Source organism: Glycine soja, chromosome 4 (assembly GCF_004193775.1).
Source record: "Glycine soja cultivar W05 chromosome 4, ASM419377v2, whole genome shotgun sequence".
In the NCBI taxonomy this organism is placed as follows: domain Eukaryota; kingdom Viridiplantae; phylum Streptophyta; class Magnoliopsida; order Fabales; family Fabaceae; genus Glycine; species Glycine soja.
Window position 1 is genome coordinate 49,870,950 of NC_041005.1, and position 18,013 is coordinate 49,888,962.

Here is an 18,013-nt window from a genome sequence, read left to right on the forward strand (position 1 = left end):
ATAAATAAATTGAAAAACCCTATAAAGATAAAAAAAATCATAAATATAAATAAAAATTTTCTAAAAAATAATCGAATGTCTCCTTAAGTTTTATCAATAATATGGTTAAATAAACTAGTCGGTTATTAACCAATGTAACATCATTATGTTTAAATGTGTTTTTTTATTAAATATAATTTAGGGATACATTAAATATAATAATACAGAGATGGAAACTTTTTTAAATAAAAAAATCTCAAGTTGAATGTTTTAATATGTAGTTATAATAAGTTTAAGGTTTAAATATGTTTTTTATTCTTAAAGTATTGGTGAATTTTTGTTTTGATTCTTTATAAAATAATCTTATTTTTTAGTCATGGAATAAAATTATTTTGATTTTAGTTGCTATCAAGCATATTCTTTAATAAGTGGTGTTGTGTTTGTTAATTGATTACATCACTCTCTAATTGAATTTTTGTTTTGATTCTTTATAAAAAAAAGTTCTTATTTTTTAGTCACAAAAAAAATTATTTTTGATTTTAATTCTTATTTTTGCATAATCTTTAATAAGTGATGATGTGTTTATTAACTCGTCATATCATCGTCTAATTAGATTTGAGTTGTGAAAAAAATAAACATATATTATATTTTAAATAAAAATTAATGTTTAATAAGAAAATATAAAATACATTTAGGAGTCCTTATATATCTTTAGATGGTATAGTTTATTGGATGTGTTTGGGATTAAATTACAGGTTTTATTAGCAAGTAATTTTTTATAGTGGCACAAGTAAAAAAAATTATGCATTACATACCTTTTTTTTATCATATGTATCACCTTTTCCTTCTCCAACTTCACCTGTGTAAGTAAGAATGGTAGATTGACTTTACATGCACCTAACTCTAGTAGCTCAAGTCATTTTTGTACATTCATGGCATGAAGTGCTAATGTTATATTTAACATCACTACTTGGTTTTTATTTATTCTTAGTCATCCTTGCCACAAGTGTGTTTGGGTTTCACAATCTTTATCTTATATAAGTGTGACTATTCTCAACTCTATGTCAAAAATTCACAATCACACCTACTTTAACCCTTTGTTCATCATTCTTTGTAAACTTCACTTGTTCGTCATTCAAAATTGAATGTTGAAGTATTGCTTCTTTAAATTCACGTGTGCTCCCAAAATTCATACCTAACTTGAAGGTAAAATTCTTATTAATTTATACTTTCTTGAATCTTCATGTTTAGCAATATTCTCTACATCTGAATCCCCACTTTTCAAGATATTTAGTTTCATAACCATCTAACATTTCATGTCCATCAAGGGAGATCATGCTCTCTCCCTCTTCACCAACCTTCTTCTAACTCTCATTTAGTCATTCCAAAGTATTATTCTTTCTCTTTTACTAACAACCCTTTTAACAATTGGTTCATCATCTTCATCAAAATCATCATCTTTCGCTTTGTTATGCTCATTATTATCAAATTCAACATCTTCATAGCCATGATAGCTATCAATGTTCCTCTCATTGCCTTGATTTTCAATTGAACTAACCACATCAACTTGATAACCTCTCTAATTTTCAATTGGACCAACCCCACCAACTTCATCCCTAACTTGGTTTTCAACTAGACCAACCCTAACAACTTCATCATTTAGATGATACTCCACATAGATATGCACTTGACAAATTCTTATTTGTACACACAACAACAATATGGTATCATACGGTCATTTAATACTAGAGTGACATGTCAAGTTAACAAACTTATCATCACTTAATAGAGACGGCATAATAACAAGGAACTGAAATGTGCATAATGACAAGGAACTTAATAGTGACTGCATAATAACAAATGAAATGTGTATATTATGTTTGGAAGACATGAAATGGATATGAATCATAAGGGAGAGAAATTAACTACTACACTTTCATTCTTTTCATATTTTGGTATCACGTAAAAAGTGGATCCATTATTGTTTTCAATGTTACAAGAAAAACTCATAGAAAAGTGATTTTATAATTAGAAGATTAAATTATCCTTATTTTTATATATTTTAGTTTTTTTACTGGGCATATAGTTATTTTATATATGTATTTAAATTTTTTTCTTTAATTTTCTATTAAACAATTTACAAAATCATATCACTTTTAACTATTTTCCTTGCTTTTTTGCTTTTTCATTTTATTTTCTTTCTTAAATCAAACATAACAAAGAAAAAAAAAAGAGAAACATAGAGATGAATGGCATGCAAACTAATAGTAAGTGAAAAAATATATCTTTGAATTCTAATACAGTCTTCATATATAATAAGATAAAATTTTAGTTGTTTAATAAAATAAAAAAATTATGTTATTGTATCCTATTGAAAATAAAATGTAATAATTTATCCTATCCCGCTCCCATCATATATCCTTCTAACGAATCTAAATACCAAGTTGTAAAAAAAATGAGAATCACTCCTAATAAGTAATATTAACACTATAGTCAGTTACAAAAATGCGCAAACCTTGAATGTAACACACGCTAAACTCCTGACAAAAAATTTTATCAAAAAAATAAAAATAAAAATAAACTTCTAACAAAAATATTTGTCGCATCACAACTTTAAACTATCACAGGAGATAATGCAAAGGCACCCAGTATAATGGCATCACTAAATAAATTAGATTACAGTAGAAACAATTCAAAATGTTAAAATCATTTTAAAAATATAACACACATATAGACAGATAAAGTCGACGTGAATGCGAAAAAATAAATCTATGCCAATATTAAATAATAAAATAATTTGTATATTTCTTATTCAGTAATGATCATACATAGTAAATTTGTTACTTCAATAAAAGAAATAATTTATTAACTAATCAGTTTAAAATCATACACTTAACATGACATCTCATTAGTTAAGAGTGCTTGGTATAATAAGAAAAATTATACACCAAACATGATATCTGATTAGTTAACCGTACATTGTGCTCAGAAAAGAAACTGATAGTACTAAACACAAAAATATTTAAAATAAATTTATATATGTATGTATTTATCTAGAGCAGCCGAAGTTGAAGCTTGACTGTTGAGTTGAGTGGCAGTGATAGCAATATAGGCAGCGAGCGACTACTATTTTTATATATTTTAGTAAATTTTAATATTAGCAGATATAAATAAGAAAGCAGTAACTCACTTGGGTCACGTTGCTGCTCAAGTCTGCAAAGGAAAGATACTCCGAAGTTGTTTCTAGGGTTTCCGATGGAGATGAGATTGCACAAACACAAACTGAATAGTACTTAGTCAAACAAATTTCTATAATCCCATTTCATTTCCCTTGACAACAATGCGATTTTGTTGACTCATTCGGATTCTTCACGCTGCGTGCGTGCGGATAGATAATAAGCGCAGCGGAACAGAACAAGTTTGAATTTCTACTTTTCGAACTCAATAACCGAAAATAAAAAACCCAATCAGAAGCGATGGAGAGGTCTAGATCTAAGAGGAACTACTACTATGACCAAGACTATGATTCTGAGACCTTGGCAAGGACAAGACCGCGCTATAACCACCACTACAGCACCGGCGGGAACCACCGCCACCGCGGCGGCGGCGCCGCCCGCCATGCAAAGACCCAACAGGACTCGCCGTTGACGGTCACCACTAGCTACCGCATTCTATGCCACGACCTGAAGGCCGGTGGCGTCATTGGCAAGTCCGGCAGCATCATAAAGTCCATACGGCAGCACACCGGCGCGTGGATCAACGTCCACGAGCTCATGCCGGGGGACGAGGAGCGGATCATCGAGATTTCCGACACGCGCCGCCGCGACCCGGAGGGGAGAATGCCGTCCTTCTCGCCGGCGCAGGAGGCGCTGCTGCTGATCCACGAGCGGATTCTCGAGAGCGACGCTGCCTTCGGGGTGGCGGAGGAGGACGAGGAGTACGGCGGAAGGGGCGGCGGAAGGGACCGCATCGCGACGAGGCTGGTGGTGTCGCGGATGCATGTGGGGTGTTTGTTGGGGAAAGGAGGGAAGATTATTGAACAAATGAGGATGGAAACGAAGACGCAAATTAGGATACTCCCTAGAGATCACAACCTTCCTCGTTGTGTTTCCATGTCTGAAGAAATTGTTCAGGTGCCTCCACCAGAAACCAAAAAAAAATTCAGCTTGGAACTGTTTTTCATCTCATACTTAAATTGCATGCATGAATGAATGATGTGCTCTGAAATCTGAACAAACGAAACTCCCTTCATTAACTTCGTTGAACATCAGTTTGGACTGTGAGGGAGCAAGTTACTCTGCTTTTGGAGGATACTAAATAAAATTTGCAGAACCGAAGATATTAATGACTTTTTTTTTTTTTTTTCAGTTTCACTCTTCACTTTGCTTATTTCTCCCTTGATTGATCGCCTTCTCATAAACTAATGTCATAAAGCATGGGTTATAACTGATTTTGGCTAAGGCGTGAAGAGCATTTGAACTTGAAGCTCTCCTTTATTAACATTACCTTCAAGTTTCAGCTAAAGAGCTGGAAAGGAGGAAACATGTTGGACATGTTCAAAGCAATATTTCTTTGGATTGAGGGTTCGGAGTTTATTCTATGTTTGATCGTTGGATTTGTGCTGCATTACCCAAGTTTTTTTAGAAATCTGCTTTTGATTTAGTGGTGGATCCTGTGCTTCTGTGATGATCTGGTTGAACTTGGCTAGATCGAGTATGTGTTTGTTGATTGTTTTTTTGTGTGTGTGTGAATTTAATCTGCTAACTGAGACAGAAAGCAGGCAGTACCATGCCAATTTGAGGATAATATCTTTTTTTACTGATTTTAAAACCATGATAGTGATATGAAAAGTATGGAGGTGTGTCTTGGTGCCTGTCTAAAGATCTGATGTACTTCATCTGGAAATTTACTAATTATATGATGTTTTGTGCAGGTTGTAGGCGATGTAAATGCTGTAAAGAATGCTCTAGTAATTATTTCATCACGGTTGAGGGAGAGTCAGCACCGTGACCGCAGTCATTTCCATGGACGTGTACATTCACCAGAGCGTTTTTTCTCTCCTGACGATGATTATGTTCCTCATGTGACTAGTGGATCTCGCAGATCTTCTGTTGATGGGGCCTCTTTTGGATCACGAGGATCTAACACAAATAGTAGAAATAATAACCACCCCTCATTGAATTATGCAATGGAGCCTGGGGCTGCTCCTGTTGTTGATGATTCGCAGGGCTTTTATGGGGAGGAACTTGTTTTCCGTATACTCTGTCCAATTGAGAAAGTTGATCGTATTATTGGGGAATCAGAAGGAATTGTAGAGTTCCTTCAGAATGAAGTTGGCGTAGATGTTAAGGTCACTGATCCTGTTGGTGGTTCAGATGAACAGATAATTATCATTACTTCAGAGGAGGTACTTTTCTCTTATTTTTTCTGTTTCTCTGTCTGATGTGTAGTTTGTATAACTAGTGAAAATTCTTATGGGTCACTAGTGCAGGTTGCAATTGTTATAGGGGCACTAGTTTCCCTGCTTAATTTCAACTTTTCTTTAGTGCAATTTGACATAATATATGTTGCATATTTGAAATTCTAACTGTTACTATTATGTACCCAAGGGTCCTGACGATGAGCTGTTCCCAGCTCAGGAAGCTTTGTTACATGTACAAACTCGCATTGTTGATCTTGTTCTAGATAAGGACAATACTATAACCACCAGGCTTGTTGTCCCATCTAGCGAAATCGAATGCTTAGATGGAAAAGATGTTTCTCTATCGGAAATAAGGAGGTTGACTGGTGCTAATATTCAAATTTTGCCTAGAGACGAGCTACCTCTCTGTGTTGCAAAAACTGATGAACTGGTACAGGTTTGTCACTTGACCTACAGCTTGCCAATATATTCTATTAGATTCCTTTGATAAATTTAGGCTGAAAGAGTTAATGATAAATGTTGAGGTTTATAATAGATGTTCTTCCTCAAAGCATCATACTGGATTGTATGTGTACTACATTAACCACTAATTTTTGCAAACTAAAGAATGTACTGATTTCATTGGTTTTTCTCATTAAGATATTTCCAATAAATGGTATAGAGAGGATCCAGATGAGAGTGAGCTTGGACACAATGATAAGGTTATTGTCCCGTGACCTAGAGGTCATAGATTTAAATCTAGCAAATAGCTCTTCACTTGTGGGGGTAAGGCTGTGGATATATTTATCCTCCCTCCCCTGACCCCCCATAGATGGGAGCCTCTTCATGCACTAGGGTATAGAGAGGATCCAAAACCTTACCTTCCAGTTCTACAAGGTTAAAACAAAGACCCGTATATTCAAGTTCTGCTTTCTACATTTCTCAATTGCTTCTTTATTGACATTACAGATCGTAGGAGAGATTAAAGCAGCCCGAGATGCTGTTGTTGAGGTGACTTCAAGATTAAGGAGTTACTTGTACAGGGATTTCTTTCAAAGGGACACAGTACCACTACCAGCTCCCTTACCTGGTGCGGCGGCATCTTCTTCCAATAATATAGTTCCGGTTACTGAAACTCCCACAACCTATCAAAATCTGCAAACTGTTGCAGCAGCCCTTCCATCAAAGGTATTCTTTGATGCAATGAAAAATGCCATATTATATTCAATTTTGCCCATCATCTTTATTTATCTGTTATTTAAATGATTGTCATCTGGGAGATTTATTAGTAATCTTTTGTATATGTGTCTTGTCTTCTCCGAAAATAACCTTTGAGCACAGGAAATAGAAAAAGTTCTTTTTTTGTCCTATGAAAGATGTGTGATTGAGTTAAGCTGTATCATTAAAAAAAAGAATTTGACCAGTACCATTGATATAGAGAGAGTCATATATGAAGTCATATAATATTACCTAATGACCAAGCTATTTTTTTAAAACAAGCTATATTTTTTGCAATGTCTATTTAAGTACAGTTAACTATATCAGACGTTCTCTACAATTTTGGGTGGCCAAATCATATAAATGTGTGATGCTTGAGCCATTTTATACAGAATGTTGTTTTTTATTTGAAGAAAAAATTATCTTTTTTTTCTTTTCTTTTTTTCTTTGGGTAGGAAACTGGAGGATCTAGCACTGAGACGGGAAAGCAGAAAGAAAGTGACCGCCGGGATGATTTGCTTAGTGGTTTAAATAGGTAACTGGTCCTTGCTTCATTTTATAATAGGACATTGTATTCTAATATGGAATGACATGATGATATCTCACCCTTCTCATCAGTACGTTGATGTGCTATGTCTATGTTTTTTTATTTCTTTCTAATGTTTTATGTTCCTGACTTCTGGCTAGGATTGCTGTGCCTCTTGTTACGAGGAGTACACTTGAAGTTGTTTTACCAGAGTACGCAGTACCAAAGCTTGTAGCAAAATCCAAAAGCAAGCTTGCCCAAATAAGTGAGGTGTGTGTGTGATTAGATCTATTAGTCCCTTACTTTAATATTTGAATTGTAAAGTGCTAGAAAAGGCATTCTTATACTAAGTAGTTGGACTTGGAGCCTATAATTTCATGTTTACTTTTTTCTGCTCTCTGACATCATTGAGGGAGCTCCCCCCCCCCCCAGCTAGAATGATAGATTTGTTTTTTCAAATAATATATGAGTTGCTCTTTACGTTGCTTGACTTCTGGGATTGTCTCTAGATCATACTAAATGTATTTTTAAAAAAAAAAACTTGTTCTAGCTTCAAGCATGAAAAGCAAAATTACTCAACAGCAACTTCCCAATAGATCAAGATTCTAGAAATTATTATCATTGTATTACTACATTTACTTTCAACTGATAGTCATTTCTTTTCACTCATGTTTTCATATTGGTAACAGTTATCAGGAGCCAATGTAACCCTTGTAGAGGATAGACCAGACGTGACACAGAAGATTATTCAGATATCTGGTACTCCAGAGCAGGCAGAGAGAGCCCAGAGCTTGCTCCAAGGATTTATTTTGAGCAGTAAGTCCTCTCTTCATGTTTCAGACGTTGTTTTTATCCTCACGAATGCATTCGTTGTTATCTTGGTTTTTAAATAGTAAACACCATGTTCTGTAAATTAAAAATTTGAAACGATACATATATTTTTTTAACAGCACAAGAAGACGGCCCTTAAACTACCTGAAATTCCGAAAGCTGGGTAGTGTCGTTGATTTAGTGCCTGAGGCATTTTGTTCCATGCACTGATTGGTTTTCCATATGTTTACAAGATTGTTGTGGCCAAGGGTTGAAATTTTCAATGTGAGAGAAGCATCTCACTGTATATGTTGTACAAGAGAGCTTCTTAGTTTTGTTAGTCTTTTTAGCTAGTGCATGGGAGCAATTGTTAGCTACCCCCTGGATGTTGTTTTCCTTGTTTATCTCATCTAATATTAATTTGAGTAAGTAATACTCAAAGCCTGCAAATAGGGAGGGAGCTTCCCCCTCTCAATCCCGTGCTTTCCATGGACCATTACACAATTCTACATCATTTAACACCATACACAATTATACCTCATTTAACAAATCCGAGTATAATCAGCACGTGTGATGTAATATTTGTTAAAAGATAAAAAATGAAAAGTACTAAGATTATTTTATATTTTCATCTTTCAAAGGATATGCTGTTTTTTAAAGGGTAATTTTTTTAAACAATTTAAAAAATGGATGACTTTTTAAAATCAAAATAATTCAAATTTAGGACCATCTCAAAGAGATTAGTTGGAAATATAGTGTGTTACATATAAATTTAATATGTAACTAGGAATTACGGGGATTTCAATTTCGGCTTAGGATGAACATCTAACTTCATTAGTTTGGTCGTATTTTTAAACAATGAGAGGATGCGATTGAACTAATAATGAAGTTGATGAAAATAATATGATTGAAGTGTTCTTAAACAATTTGATTATCTGATTGTATTTTTTAATAATTGAAGAATTTAAGTAAAATATTTTTAAACAATTGAAAGATTTAGTTAAAATTTTTAATAATTGAGGGATCTAATTATTTTTTAATTATAATTAAGGAGTTGATAAAAAGTATGTTATTGATAAAAAAAATCTTATAACTAAAGGATGAATTGTATAATTAAGTCAACTTATAAGTTCTCTTTTTTTTTTTTACTTTTCAAAGTTGGGGTGATGTTGATACCTAGAATCCGTTCGTAATATCTCAATTTTAATGTAATGTATTTTGCATGGTTATTTTCTTAAGAATTTGTATATGTACATTAAAATATATCTTATTGAAAATATTAAATTATTAAAAATAATAATAATAAATTATTTTTGTAATATTTATTTTTTATCATGTATTTATGGATACACGTTATCAGATTAAAAATTCATAAGAAATATTGATTTCCGTATCCAATGTTTTAATCATACGATCAAGGTTAAAATTTAATTTAATCAACACATCCTTTATTACCTTTTATTGGTTAGAGAGTCAAGTTGTCAGGTGTTCAGGTTTTTTTATAATCCTCCAGCTAGGATTCAATTATGTGTCGTTATTTCTTTTTTCTGTGGTTTTTGTGCCTTGTCGAAAAAAACAACACCATGTAACTTAATTAAATTGAAACACTTTATTTATATTTCCATTTTTAATATGGAAACTTTTGTTACGACCATGGTAACAAAACACTGATATTGTATGTAGCTAAGGATGGCCAGGGCCATCATCCTTTACGCAGCAACACTGATTTTTATCTTCAATGCATAACCCACCAAAATCTTTATAGCCAAAAAATTGACACAAAGTGTAACAAGCTTTACCATCTGGACAATTTCCTGCCTTCGTGCAACTATAAACAAATCCTGCGGATCCTGAAATTAATGGAATGCCAATAGAAATTATATGCAAATCATAGTTTATTTTAATAAATTCAAATATGAGAATTTAATAATCTATATTGATCATTCCATGTGTACTAACAATTATGGAGTAAAATTAGTAGAAAAAAAATCTTTGTTTAAGGTAAATACATGGATGGATTAAGTTATTCTCTCGCTCTTTCTTTTGTCTTGCTTTGCCTCTTTCCTCTCTCTCTCCATTTTTTCTCAACTAATTTTTTTACATAAAATTCTTATGTATCCTCCACAAGAGTCAATTCTGGGATAGGATCATTATGAACCTGAAGGTTTTCACTTAAAGAATTTAACACTTGCAAATTTAAGAGTCAAGCAATCAAGGTCATTGGTTAAGTTAGAACAATATTAGCCCAGTTAATCCACATGCTCGATAGTTCAAATTATTTCTTTTAAGTTAATGAAAATTGAAAGTACCAACTTAAAAAAAATAAACTAACCTGAAATCGACAGGAAAGCAATACACACAATTCCCAAGACAAAACAAAGACCAATGATTCTTCTGGTAGTCATTTTGTGTGAAGATGAGTCTGGATTCTCTCACTTTATAGACTTACATGGAGATTTTAATATAAAGAGATAAATAAATATTAGATTTGAAATAATTATTTTATTTAATAAAACAATTTGTATTTATATAGACTTATAAAAAAGTCAAACGTTTAATAAATATATTATATTTTGAATGTAATAAATACATTATACTTTTTTTACTGAATAAACACATTATACTTAATAATATTGCTAAATTTAATTATATATTGCAATTAGTAAATACAGTGATTAATGCTATAGAAGGAAAAGTCAATAAAGTGATCAATGCTATAGAAGAAAAATACAGTGTTAAATTTAATTATGTATTACATTGTAATATATTTTTTTTGAATAAAACAATTTAAATGTAGACTTATAAAAAAATCCATACATTTAATGAATATATTATATTTTAAATGTAATAAATACATTATACTTAATAATATTGTTAAATTTAATTATATATTACAATTAGTAAATACAGTTATTAATGCTATAGAAGGAAAAATCCATGCAGCAATTAATGCTATAGAAGAAAAATACAGTGTTAAATTTAATAATATTGTTAAATTTAATTATATTTTACATTGTAATGATTATTTTATTCAATCAAACAATTTGAAGGCATATAGACTTACAAAAAAAGTTACACATTTAATAAATATATTATATTTTGAATGTAAAAAATGTGTTATACTTTTTTTACTGAATAAATACATTATACTTAATAATATTGTTGAATTTAATTATATATTACAATTAGTAAATAAAGTGCTTAATCCATAATCTCATTAAAATTTATCCCTTCTTTTTCTCTTAACCAAACAAAATGACCAGTCTAAATTCTTTCTCCTCTCTATTAAAATTCTTGGTTCTTTCTGCTTTCTCTTTATCCACTCTCTCTCTTTCTTCCTATTTATTCTTCCTACTTTCTTTGTGTTGTGTGCTTCAATTTTTAAGAGAAGAGGGGAGATGAATGAAGGGGAGAAAAATCTCTTATTATCTAGTTTTTACCCCTTTCAATGTTCAGGGACATGGAGGAGAGCAAAAGAAATTTAAAACATTACAAGTATAATGACTAAAATAATCCTACTTATTATGTTTCGATTTTTAAATTTTAAAAGAGTAAAAGTAAAATATTTTTTAAAATCTCTCTCCTCCTCTTGTGAACCAAGCAGTAAAAGAGTTATCTCTCCTCCATTAAAATCCCTAATATCATTAAAATTCATTCCTTCTTTTTCTCTTAACCAACCAAAATCACTAGTCGAAATCTTTCCCTTTTCCTGTTAAAATTCTTGGTTCTTTTTGCTTTCTCTTTACCCACTATCTCTCTTTCTTCCTAATTATTCTTCCTATTTTCTTTGTATTTTTATTCTCTCTCAAATCATTTCATTAATGTTAATGAAAAATAATTTTATAAATTAACTTTTAATCATAAAGCTAAACTAAACATACCCTAAATATTACATGAAGTCACAAGGAAAGCAATACAAACAATTCCAAAAAAATTGCTTAGATTGATCATCTTCTGTAGCCATTATCCGAAGATCAATCTTTGTTCTCTTACTTTCTGATCTTTTAGAGATAGAGAGAGATATATATTAAATTTTGTAATTTATTAAATAAAATAATTTAATGTATATAGACTTATATTAAAAAGTCAAATCTCTAATAAATATATATTATGTTTTTAAATATAATAGATTTATATAGAAAGTCAAATTTCCTCTATTTATATATATATATATATATATATATATATATATATATATATGTATATATAAAGAGGGTGATTAAATTTTTTAATTCATTTAATATGATAATTTTAATGTATATAGACTTATATAACAAAGTCAAATCTTTATTAAATGTATATGTTATATTTTTAAATTTAATAAATACATTATAATGAATATTATTATTTACATATTTACATACATATATATACACACTACAATAATAACATCTATCGAGTATCATCAATGGGTCTAAGTCAATATGTATGGGTTATTGTAAACCTCTTTGATATGATATTGTCTTCGTTTCTCACTGATAAAAAAAACACCTCTTTTCAAATGCATTTAAAATACCAATAAAAATTTGGTAATCTAAAAAGAAGAGCAAATCAGAAAAAAAAAATGGGTTTAGGAATTTCAAAAATACTATTAAAATAAAGAAAGGGGTGTTGGATGACTATCGAAGGGTGCAGAAAGAAAAAGCCTCAAGTCAGCTTCGAAGTAAATGCCCAAAAGGACATAACTAGCCCACAAAAAAAAAACGCGCGTTATCTTCACTTGCTAAGGTTTGATCCTAAGATGAAGACGAAGACGAAGACGAGGTTTATGTGTAGAATGAAAGGTTCATGTCTTCTTCTCACGTCCTCTTTCACCGGAATCAGGTTCTCTTTCTTTCTTCTCTTACTATGCTTACGTTGTGTTAATGCTTTGCTTCTGTGCTACTTCCATTCCATTTCCATGCCACTTCTTTGTTCTCTCAATAAATCACCTTAGGATAATAACTTCAACTTTATTGACTGAAACTTATGAGCTTTACTAACTCAAAAAGTAACACATGCTTTTATTGGAATAGAACTCCTTTTGTTACTTCGATTTGTTCAACTAATTTTCTAGGTCTCTTGAAAGGAACGGATAACTCACCTCCTATTTGATGTTCTGTTTTTAAAAGTTTGAAAGGTATTTGATAATGAACCGTTCAAATTTCTGCGTAATTGCTTCATAGGTGAAGTAGCAACTGTATTAAAGGAACTTGTTGATTTTGGGTGGGCTTGTTTATCATTTTACGAGATTAGGGAAGATAACATTTGGTGCAAGTGTGGAAATGAAGTTAAGTTGGCTAGACTATGTTGTAATGTTGGATTCTATGGATTTGAGTTATGTCGGGTTTTGTGACGCTTTTACGGTATCATACTGTCTTTTTCACGGATTGAACCATCAAATTATTTGGACACTGGCACACTAATGCATATAGTTCGGCGCAGAATTTCTTTTAATAATTTAGGTGCAAGTCTTTGGCTAGGGCCTAGGATACATGTTTAATCTCTTAGTGCAAATGATTGTTTCTGATTATTCTCAGTGTTTTTAGTTGTCTACCCTTGATTTCAATTTGCATATCTGATTACAAGAATTTGTGACGGCTTGGCTTAATGTCTTATGTTATCTATTATTAGGACAAGCAAAGAGCTTCGGCATATGATGTCACTGTGTGAGTTGAAAAGCATAACATGCTTCTCAGTTTGTAATCAAAAGCAAAAATACAATCAAAAGCTTTACATTATTCCCGTTAGAACTGTTTGTGTTCGGTTCTGCATCTCAAGATCCTCAGTTGGGTCAGTGGAATTGAGTGGGACAGGCACACACAGTGATGCTTATTCAGGATTTTCAGCTCCAAATGACTATCAGAGGTAGGAATTGGTTCAAATGTCTGTCTTCCTTCCTTCTATTGCTTGTTCCTGTTGCATTTGAAGTATTTCCAAATTTCAATTTTGTGCCTAAATTTTCTTACCATTGTATTAGAATTTTATCCTCTAAGGATAAAGCATCTTTGTGCCATGTTTATAACTTAAATTGCCTATTCTCCAATTGACAATGTTCCTTGGCTTTGCAAATTACACATTCCACAGAATCGACAGTTTAGAGAAAGAGTTGGAAGAATTATTTGATGAAGTGAAAAGAATGATTAGTATGGGAAACAAAAATGATGCTATAGACCTGCTAACTGCAAATTATGAAGTGGTGAAAGAGCGCCTTAATGCAGGTACTAAAGGCATAGAAGAAGCTGCAACTTTGGACATCATAGCACTAGGTTACATGGCTGTTGGAGACTTAAAATTTGTTGGATCTCTGCTGAACATGGTATTCCCCCTTTCCTTCTGTTATTGTACATTTTTCAGTCACTTTGATATCTTGTATAATTGCAGTTTAGATTCGCAGGATTCAGAGTAGCTTAAGTTTATGTCTGCATGGCATGCCATTAGTTGAACTCTCAGAATCTGCATGACTTTTTTACTGTTCTAGAATAAGACTTCAGCATAATGATATATGAGATGCTAATGCACCGGCTTTTACTATAATGAGATTACATGTGAGTATAATGAGGAAGCCAATTGTTGGTTTTATTTTATTTTTTCTATCGCGAGTTAATGAATTTGTCATGGTTTCTAAGTCTAGAATGAATAAATGATCATTGGTCACCAAAAATGTATGCAGTTAATTATCTGCAGTCACTCTTGACTGACATTCTTTCATGAGGCTGAATTTTTCCACCAGTCTGGTTAGTGGTTACTAATTTTCTATTAGTGTCACATGTTTGACTCCCTTGTACTGAAATAGTTTTTGTTATGGCTGTCTTAGTTTGTATTTACCCAACTGATAATTGGAATTAATTATATGTTCCACATTTCTGCCTACGTTTGCACACCTCTTAATATTGTTGTTCCCTCTAAAATTATAGTGACTAATTCCCTTTTCTCCGTGGAGTGCATTCTTATGTTTTCATTGATGGCCAGATGAAAGAAGTTGTTGACAATTTGAAGGATGATGCTCCTCGTCTAGATTCAATACTTATGCATATGGGAAGTATGTATGCAACATTGAGCAAGTTTGAAAAATCATTGGATGTGTATCAGAGGGCTGTCTACATTATGGAGAGGACCTATGGTGAGTACATTTTTCAATTAGTAATATTAATGGCTTAAATATGTTTTTGGTCCTTGTAAGTTAGCCCTTTTCATTTTTGGTCCCGATAAGTTCATTTTTTTTAATTTTAGTCCCGTAAGTTGACATTTTTCCAATGTTGGTTCCTATAAGTTGTTTTAGTCCTTGTAAGTTTGTGCTTTTTCAATTTTAGTCCCTTGAAGATTTCAATTTTTTCATTTATAATCCTCATAAGTTCATGCTTATAGGGACCAAAGTTGAAAAAATGCAAATTTATAGGGACTAAAAATGAGCAAAATATCTTACAAAGACCAAAATTGAAAAAGTGCAAATTTACAAGGACTAAAAAAGAACAAAAAATTTTACAGGGACTAAAATTGAAATAATACGAACTTACAGGGAGCAAAAACAGATCTTAAACCTATTATTTTTATGTAGTATTTGATTTTATTTACCTATGGTGAATGATTGTGGCTGTGGTTATGTTGTGCTGCTGATCTATTTGATTAGAAAACTGGAGCTATTTTCTTGAGATTTTTCAGTTTTGCATGTCAAGTTAGAAGCTACTTTTAAGTTTTAACAGTTTCAATCTCCAGAACCTTAGTAGAAATGATCTGTGGTGAAGCCAACTTTGCTTTTAATAGCTGTGTTCCTTTTTTCAAAAATTTGATGTTCTCAACATAATTTTTTCTTTTAGGTAAGGATAGCACTTTTCTTGTCACACCCTGTTTAGGTATGGCAAAAGTTCTTGGTTCTATTGGAAAAGCAACAAAAGCAATAGAGACATACCAGCGTGTGATCACTCTTTTGGAATCAAGTAGAGGTACCAAAAGTAAAGATTTGGTTGTACCTTTACTAAGTCTAGCCAATCTGTTACTCAAAGAAGGGAGAGCCAATGACGCTGAAACTCATTTTACTAGGTTAAGCCTCCTATCTTTTTTTTCTCCTTCCATATTCAGTGCATTATTGACTTTTCTTTCTTCTATATTACTTTTATTTTATTTTCTTGTTTTCTAGAGTTCTCAACATATACACCGAATTATATGGACAAAATGATGGAAAAATTGGAATGGCTATGAGTTCCCTAGCCCGAGTTAAGTGTGCTCAAGGTAACTTTATAAACTTGCACGTACAATTTATTTGTTCTTTGTATATTCCATTTTTACTTTATATACCCTTTATTTTTCTTACCTGTTTTCACAGTGAACTTGAATGTTGATTAGAATTTCTTTCATGTATGGTGGGTCCTGTGTCATGTAGAAGAATGGTGGAATAAACACTTATATTCAGATTTATTTGGTCTTAAGTTATATATGGGAATTACTTGGTGATGCTATTTGTTATTTAAATGGTGTCCAGGGAAATCCGATGAAGCAATTCAACTGTTTAAACGTGCTATTCAGGTCATGAAGGATTCAAATTACTTGTCACCAGATGACAATATAATGGAAAAGATGAGGGTAGATCTAGCCGAATTACTTCATACTGTTGGGAGGTAAGCGTCTCTTTAACCTTGGTTAGGAGTGAAAGATTTAAGTATTTTTTGGAATTTAAGAATAAAGTCTCCAACACCCCTCTCTCCCTAAAAAATAACCCAAAAAAAAGGAAGGAAATAAAGAATGATACATAAAGGGATAAAAAGTAAGACTAAAAACACAGTAGGTTATTAATTGAAGCTTTTTGTATTGTTTTTCTTCAAAGAGGACAAGAAGGCAGAGAGCTATTAGAGGAGTGCTTGTGGATCACTGAGAGGTACAAGGGAAAGGAGCACCCCAGCCTAGTGACACACATGATAAATCTTGCAACTTCATATTCACGGTCAAAGAACTATGCGGATGCCGAGCACTTGTTGAGAAGAAGTTTGCAAATCATGATAAAACAAAAGGGAACTGATGACCAGTCCATCAGCTTTCCAATGCTACACCTTGCAGTTACACTCTACCATTTGAAAAAAGATGAAGAAGCAGAGAAACTTGCCCTGGAGGTTTTGCGCATCCGTGAGAAGGCCTTTGGAAAAAATTCTCTTCCCGTTGGTAAGCTTTCCCTTGCCTCATTGAAAACCTGATCAGGCTCATGTTAATATGATCAAGTTATTCATTATTCAGGCCATTTAATTTTGTTGCATTTCACTGATGAGCGTAGTAATCCAATTCTTGCACCGAAGAGGGAAAAACTGAACCTTAAGTTTTCCATTTTTTTACTTTGTTAGGATGAAATTTATATTTATCATATATTATGCATGGCAGGGGAGGCTTTGGATTGTTTGGTGTCTATTCAAACCAGACTTGGTAGGGATGAAAGTGAGTTACTCGAGCTGCTTAGAAGGATCCTGAATATTCAAGAGAGAGAATTTGGACGTGAGAGTGAGGAGGTTTTGGTTACCTTGAAAAAAATTGTATACTACTTGGATAAACTAGGGAAAAAAGATGAAAAGCTTACCCTTCAGAGAAGGTTGTCAGTGCTTAGTAAAAAGTATAAGCAGATGGTTAATTACTGAAGGGGGTATTATAATATGATTATGATTGATTGATTGTGATCTTTATCCTTCCTTTATGCTTCAAGTATTTCTCCAAGGGTTAAGTTTGGTCGTGTGAAATGGAACGAAAGGAAAGAGAATTAAAGCAGTGTAGTAAAGGTGTGGGACCCACACAAAATTTTGAATTTTTCTCTCCTTTGTTACCTATTTGTTATTAATCAAACCAAGGATAAATGTTTCCATGAGTTGCTTTCTAGTGAGGGGGTACGTATGCCTAACGCCTTAGTGCTATTTCTTTTTAGAGCTTAATCATCATTTGTAAGGCGCGTTGGGACTGGGGGTGCAAATTCAGACTTCCCTAATGGCCTTGTTAAAATTAGAAGTTTCAGCTTCGTAATAATTATACATATTTTGGAATGTTTTAATTTATTTTAACAATTTACACCTGTTCTCGAAAATAGGAAATAATATACTAAAAAAACGAATGGGAAAGAAATAAATATG

General features: G+C 32.4%; 2 protein-coding genes and 1 long non-coding RNA gene across 3 annotated transcripts; 2 read left to right on the top strand and 1 right to left on the bottom strand.

Annotated features, from left to right (window-relative positions):
• Positions 1–3,149: 3,149 nt before the first annotated feature.
• LOC114410280 (RNA-binding KH domain-containing protein RCF3-like) lies at positions 3,150–8,430 on the top strand. The gene is made up of 8 exons (XM_028374152.1): positions 3,150–4,112; positions 4,913–5,386; positions 5,589–5,837; positions 6,350–6,568; positions 7,054–7,133; positions 7,286–7,394; positions 7,814–7,940; positions 8,075–8,430. The coding sequence occupies exons 1-8, from the start codon at positions 3,456–3,458 to the stop codon at positions 8,092–8,094; spliced, it is 1,935 nt and encodes a 644-aa protein (XP_028229953.1). The 5' UTR covers positions 3,150–3,455; the 3' UTR covers positions 8,095–8,430.
• A 1,090-nt stretch (positions 8,431–9,520) lies between these two features.
• Positions 9,521–10,405, bottom strand: LOC114408238. The gene is made up of 2 exons (XR_003665862.1): positions 10,267–10,405; positions 9,521–9,784 (listed from the first exon to the last, which is right to left on the bottom strand). It is a non-coding gene; the product is annotated as an uncharacterized LOC114408238 (long non-coding RNA).
• A 2,227-nt stretch (positions 10,406–12,632) lies between these two features.
• Positions 12,633–17,754, top strand: LOC114410281 (nephrocystin-3-like). The gene is made up of 9 exons (XM_028374153.1): positions 12,633–12,758; positions 13,548–13,781; positions 14,001–14,232; positions 14,886–15,036; positions 15,731–15,953; positions 16,051–16,142; positions 16,393–16,528; positions 16,735–17,066; positions 17,280–17,754. The coding sequence occupies exons 1-9, from the start codon at positions 12,676–12,678 to the stop codon at positions 17,528–17,530; spliced, it is 1,734 nt and encodes a 577-aa protein (XP_028229954.1). The 5' UTR covers positions 12,633–12,675; the 3' UTR covers positions 17,531–17,754.
• The last annotated feature ends 259 nt before the right edge of the window (positions 17,755–18,013 follow it).

What these genes read in the sequence shown, in the direction of transcription:
- LOC114410281 (XM_028374153.1), top strand. Translation starts at nt 12,676, where the DNA reads ATGAAGACGAAGACGAAGACGAGGTTTATGTGTAGAATGAAAGGTTCA. An exon ending in GCTCCAAATGACTATCAGAG is followed by an intron (nt 13,782 to 14,000) that starts GTAGGAATTGGT and finishes CACATTCCACAG; the next exon opens with AATCGACAGTTTAGAGAAAG. An exon ending in TTACTTCATACTGTTGGGAG is followed by an intron (nt 16,529 to 16,734) that starts GTAAGCGTCTCT and finishes TTTTCTTCAAAG; the next exon opens with AGGACAAGAAGGCAGAGAGC.
- LOC114410280 (XM_028374152.1), top strand. Translation starts at nt 3,456, where the DNA reads ATGGAGAGGTCTAGATCTAAGAGGAACTACTACTATGACCAAGACTAT. An exon ending in TGTCTGAAGAAATTGTTCAG is followed by an intron (nt 4,113 to 4,912) that starts GTGCCTCCACCA and finishes TGTTTTGTGCAG; the next exon opens with GTTGTAGGCGATGTAAATGC. An exon ending in AGCTTGCCCAAATAAGTGAG is followed by an intron (nt 7,395 to 7,813) that starts GTGTGTGTGTGA and finishes TATTGGTAACAG; the next exon opens with TTATCAGGAGCCAATGTAAC.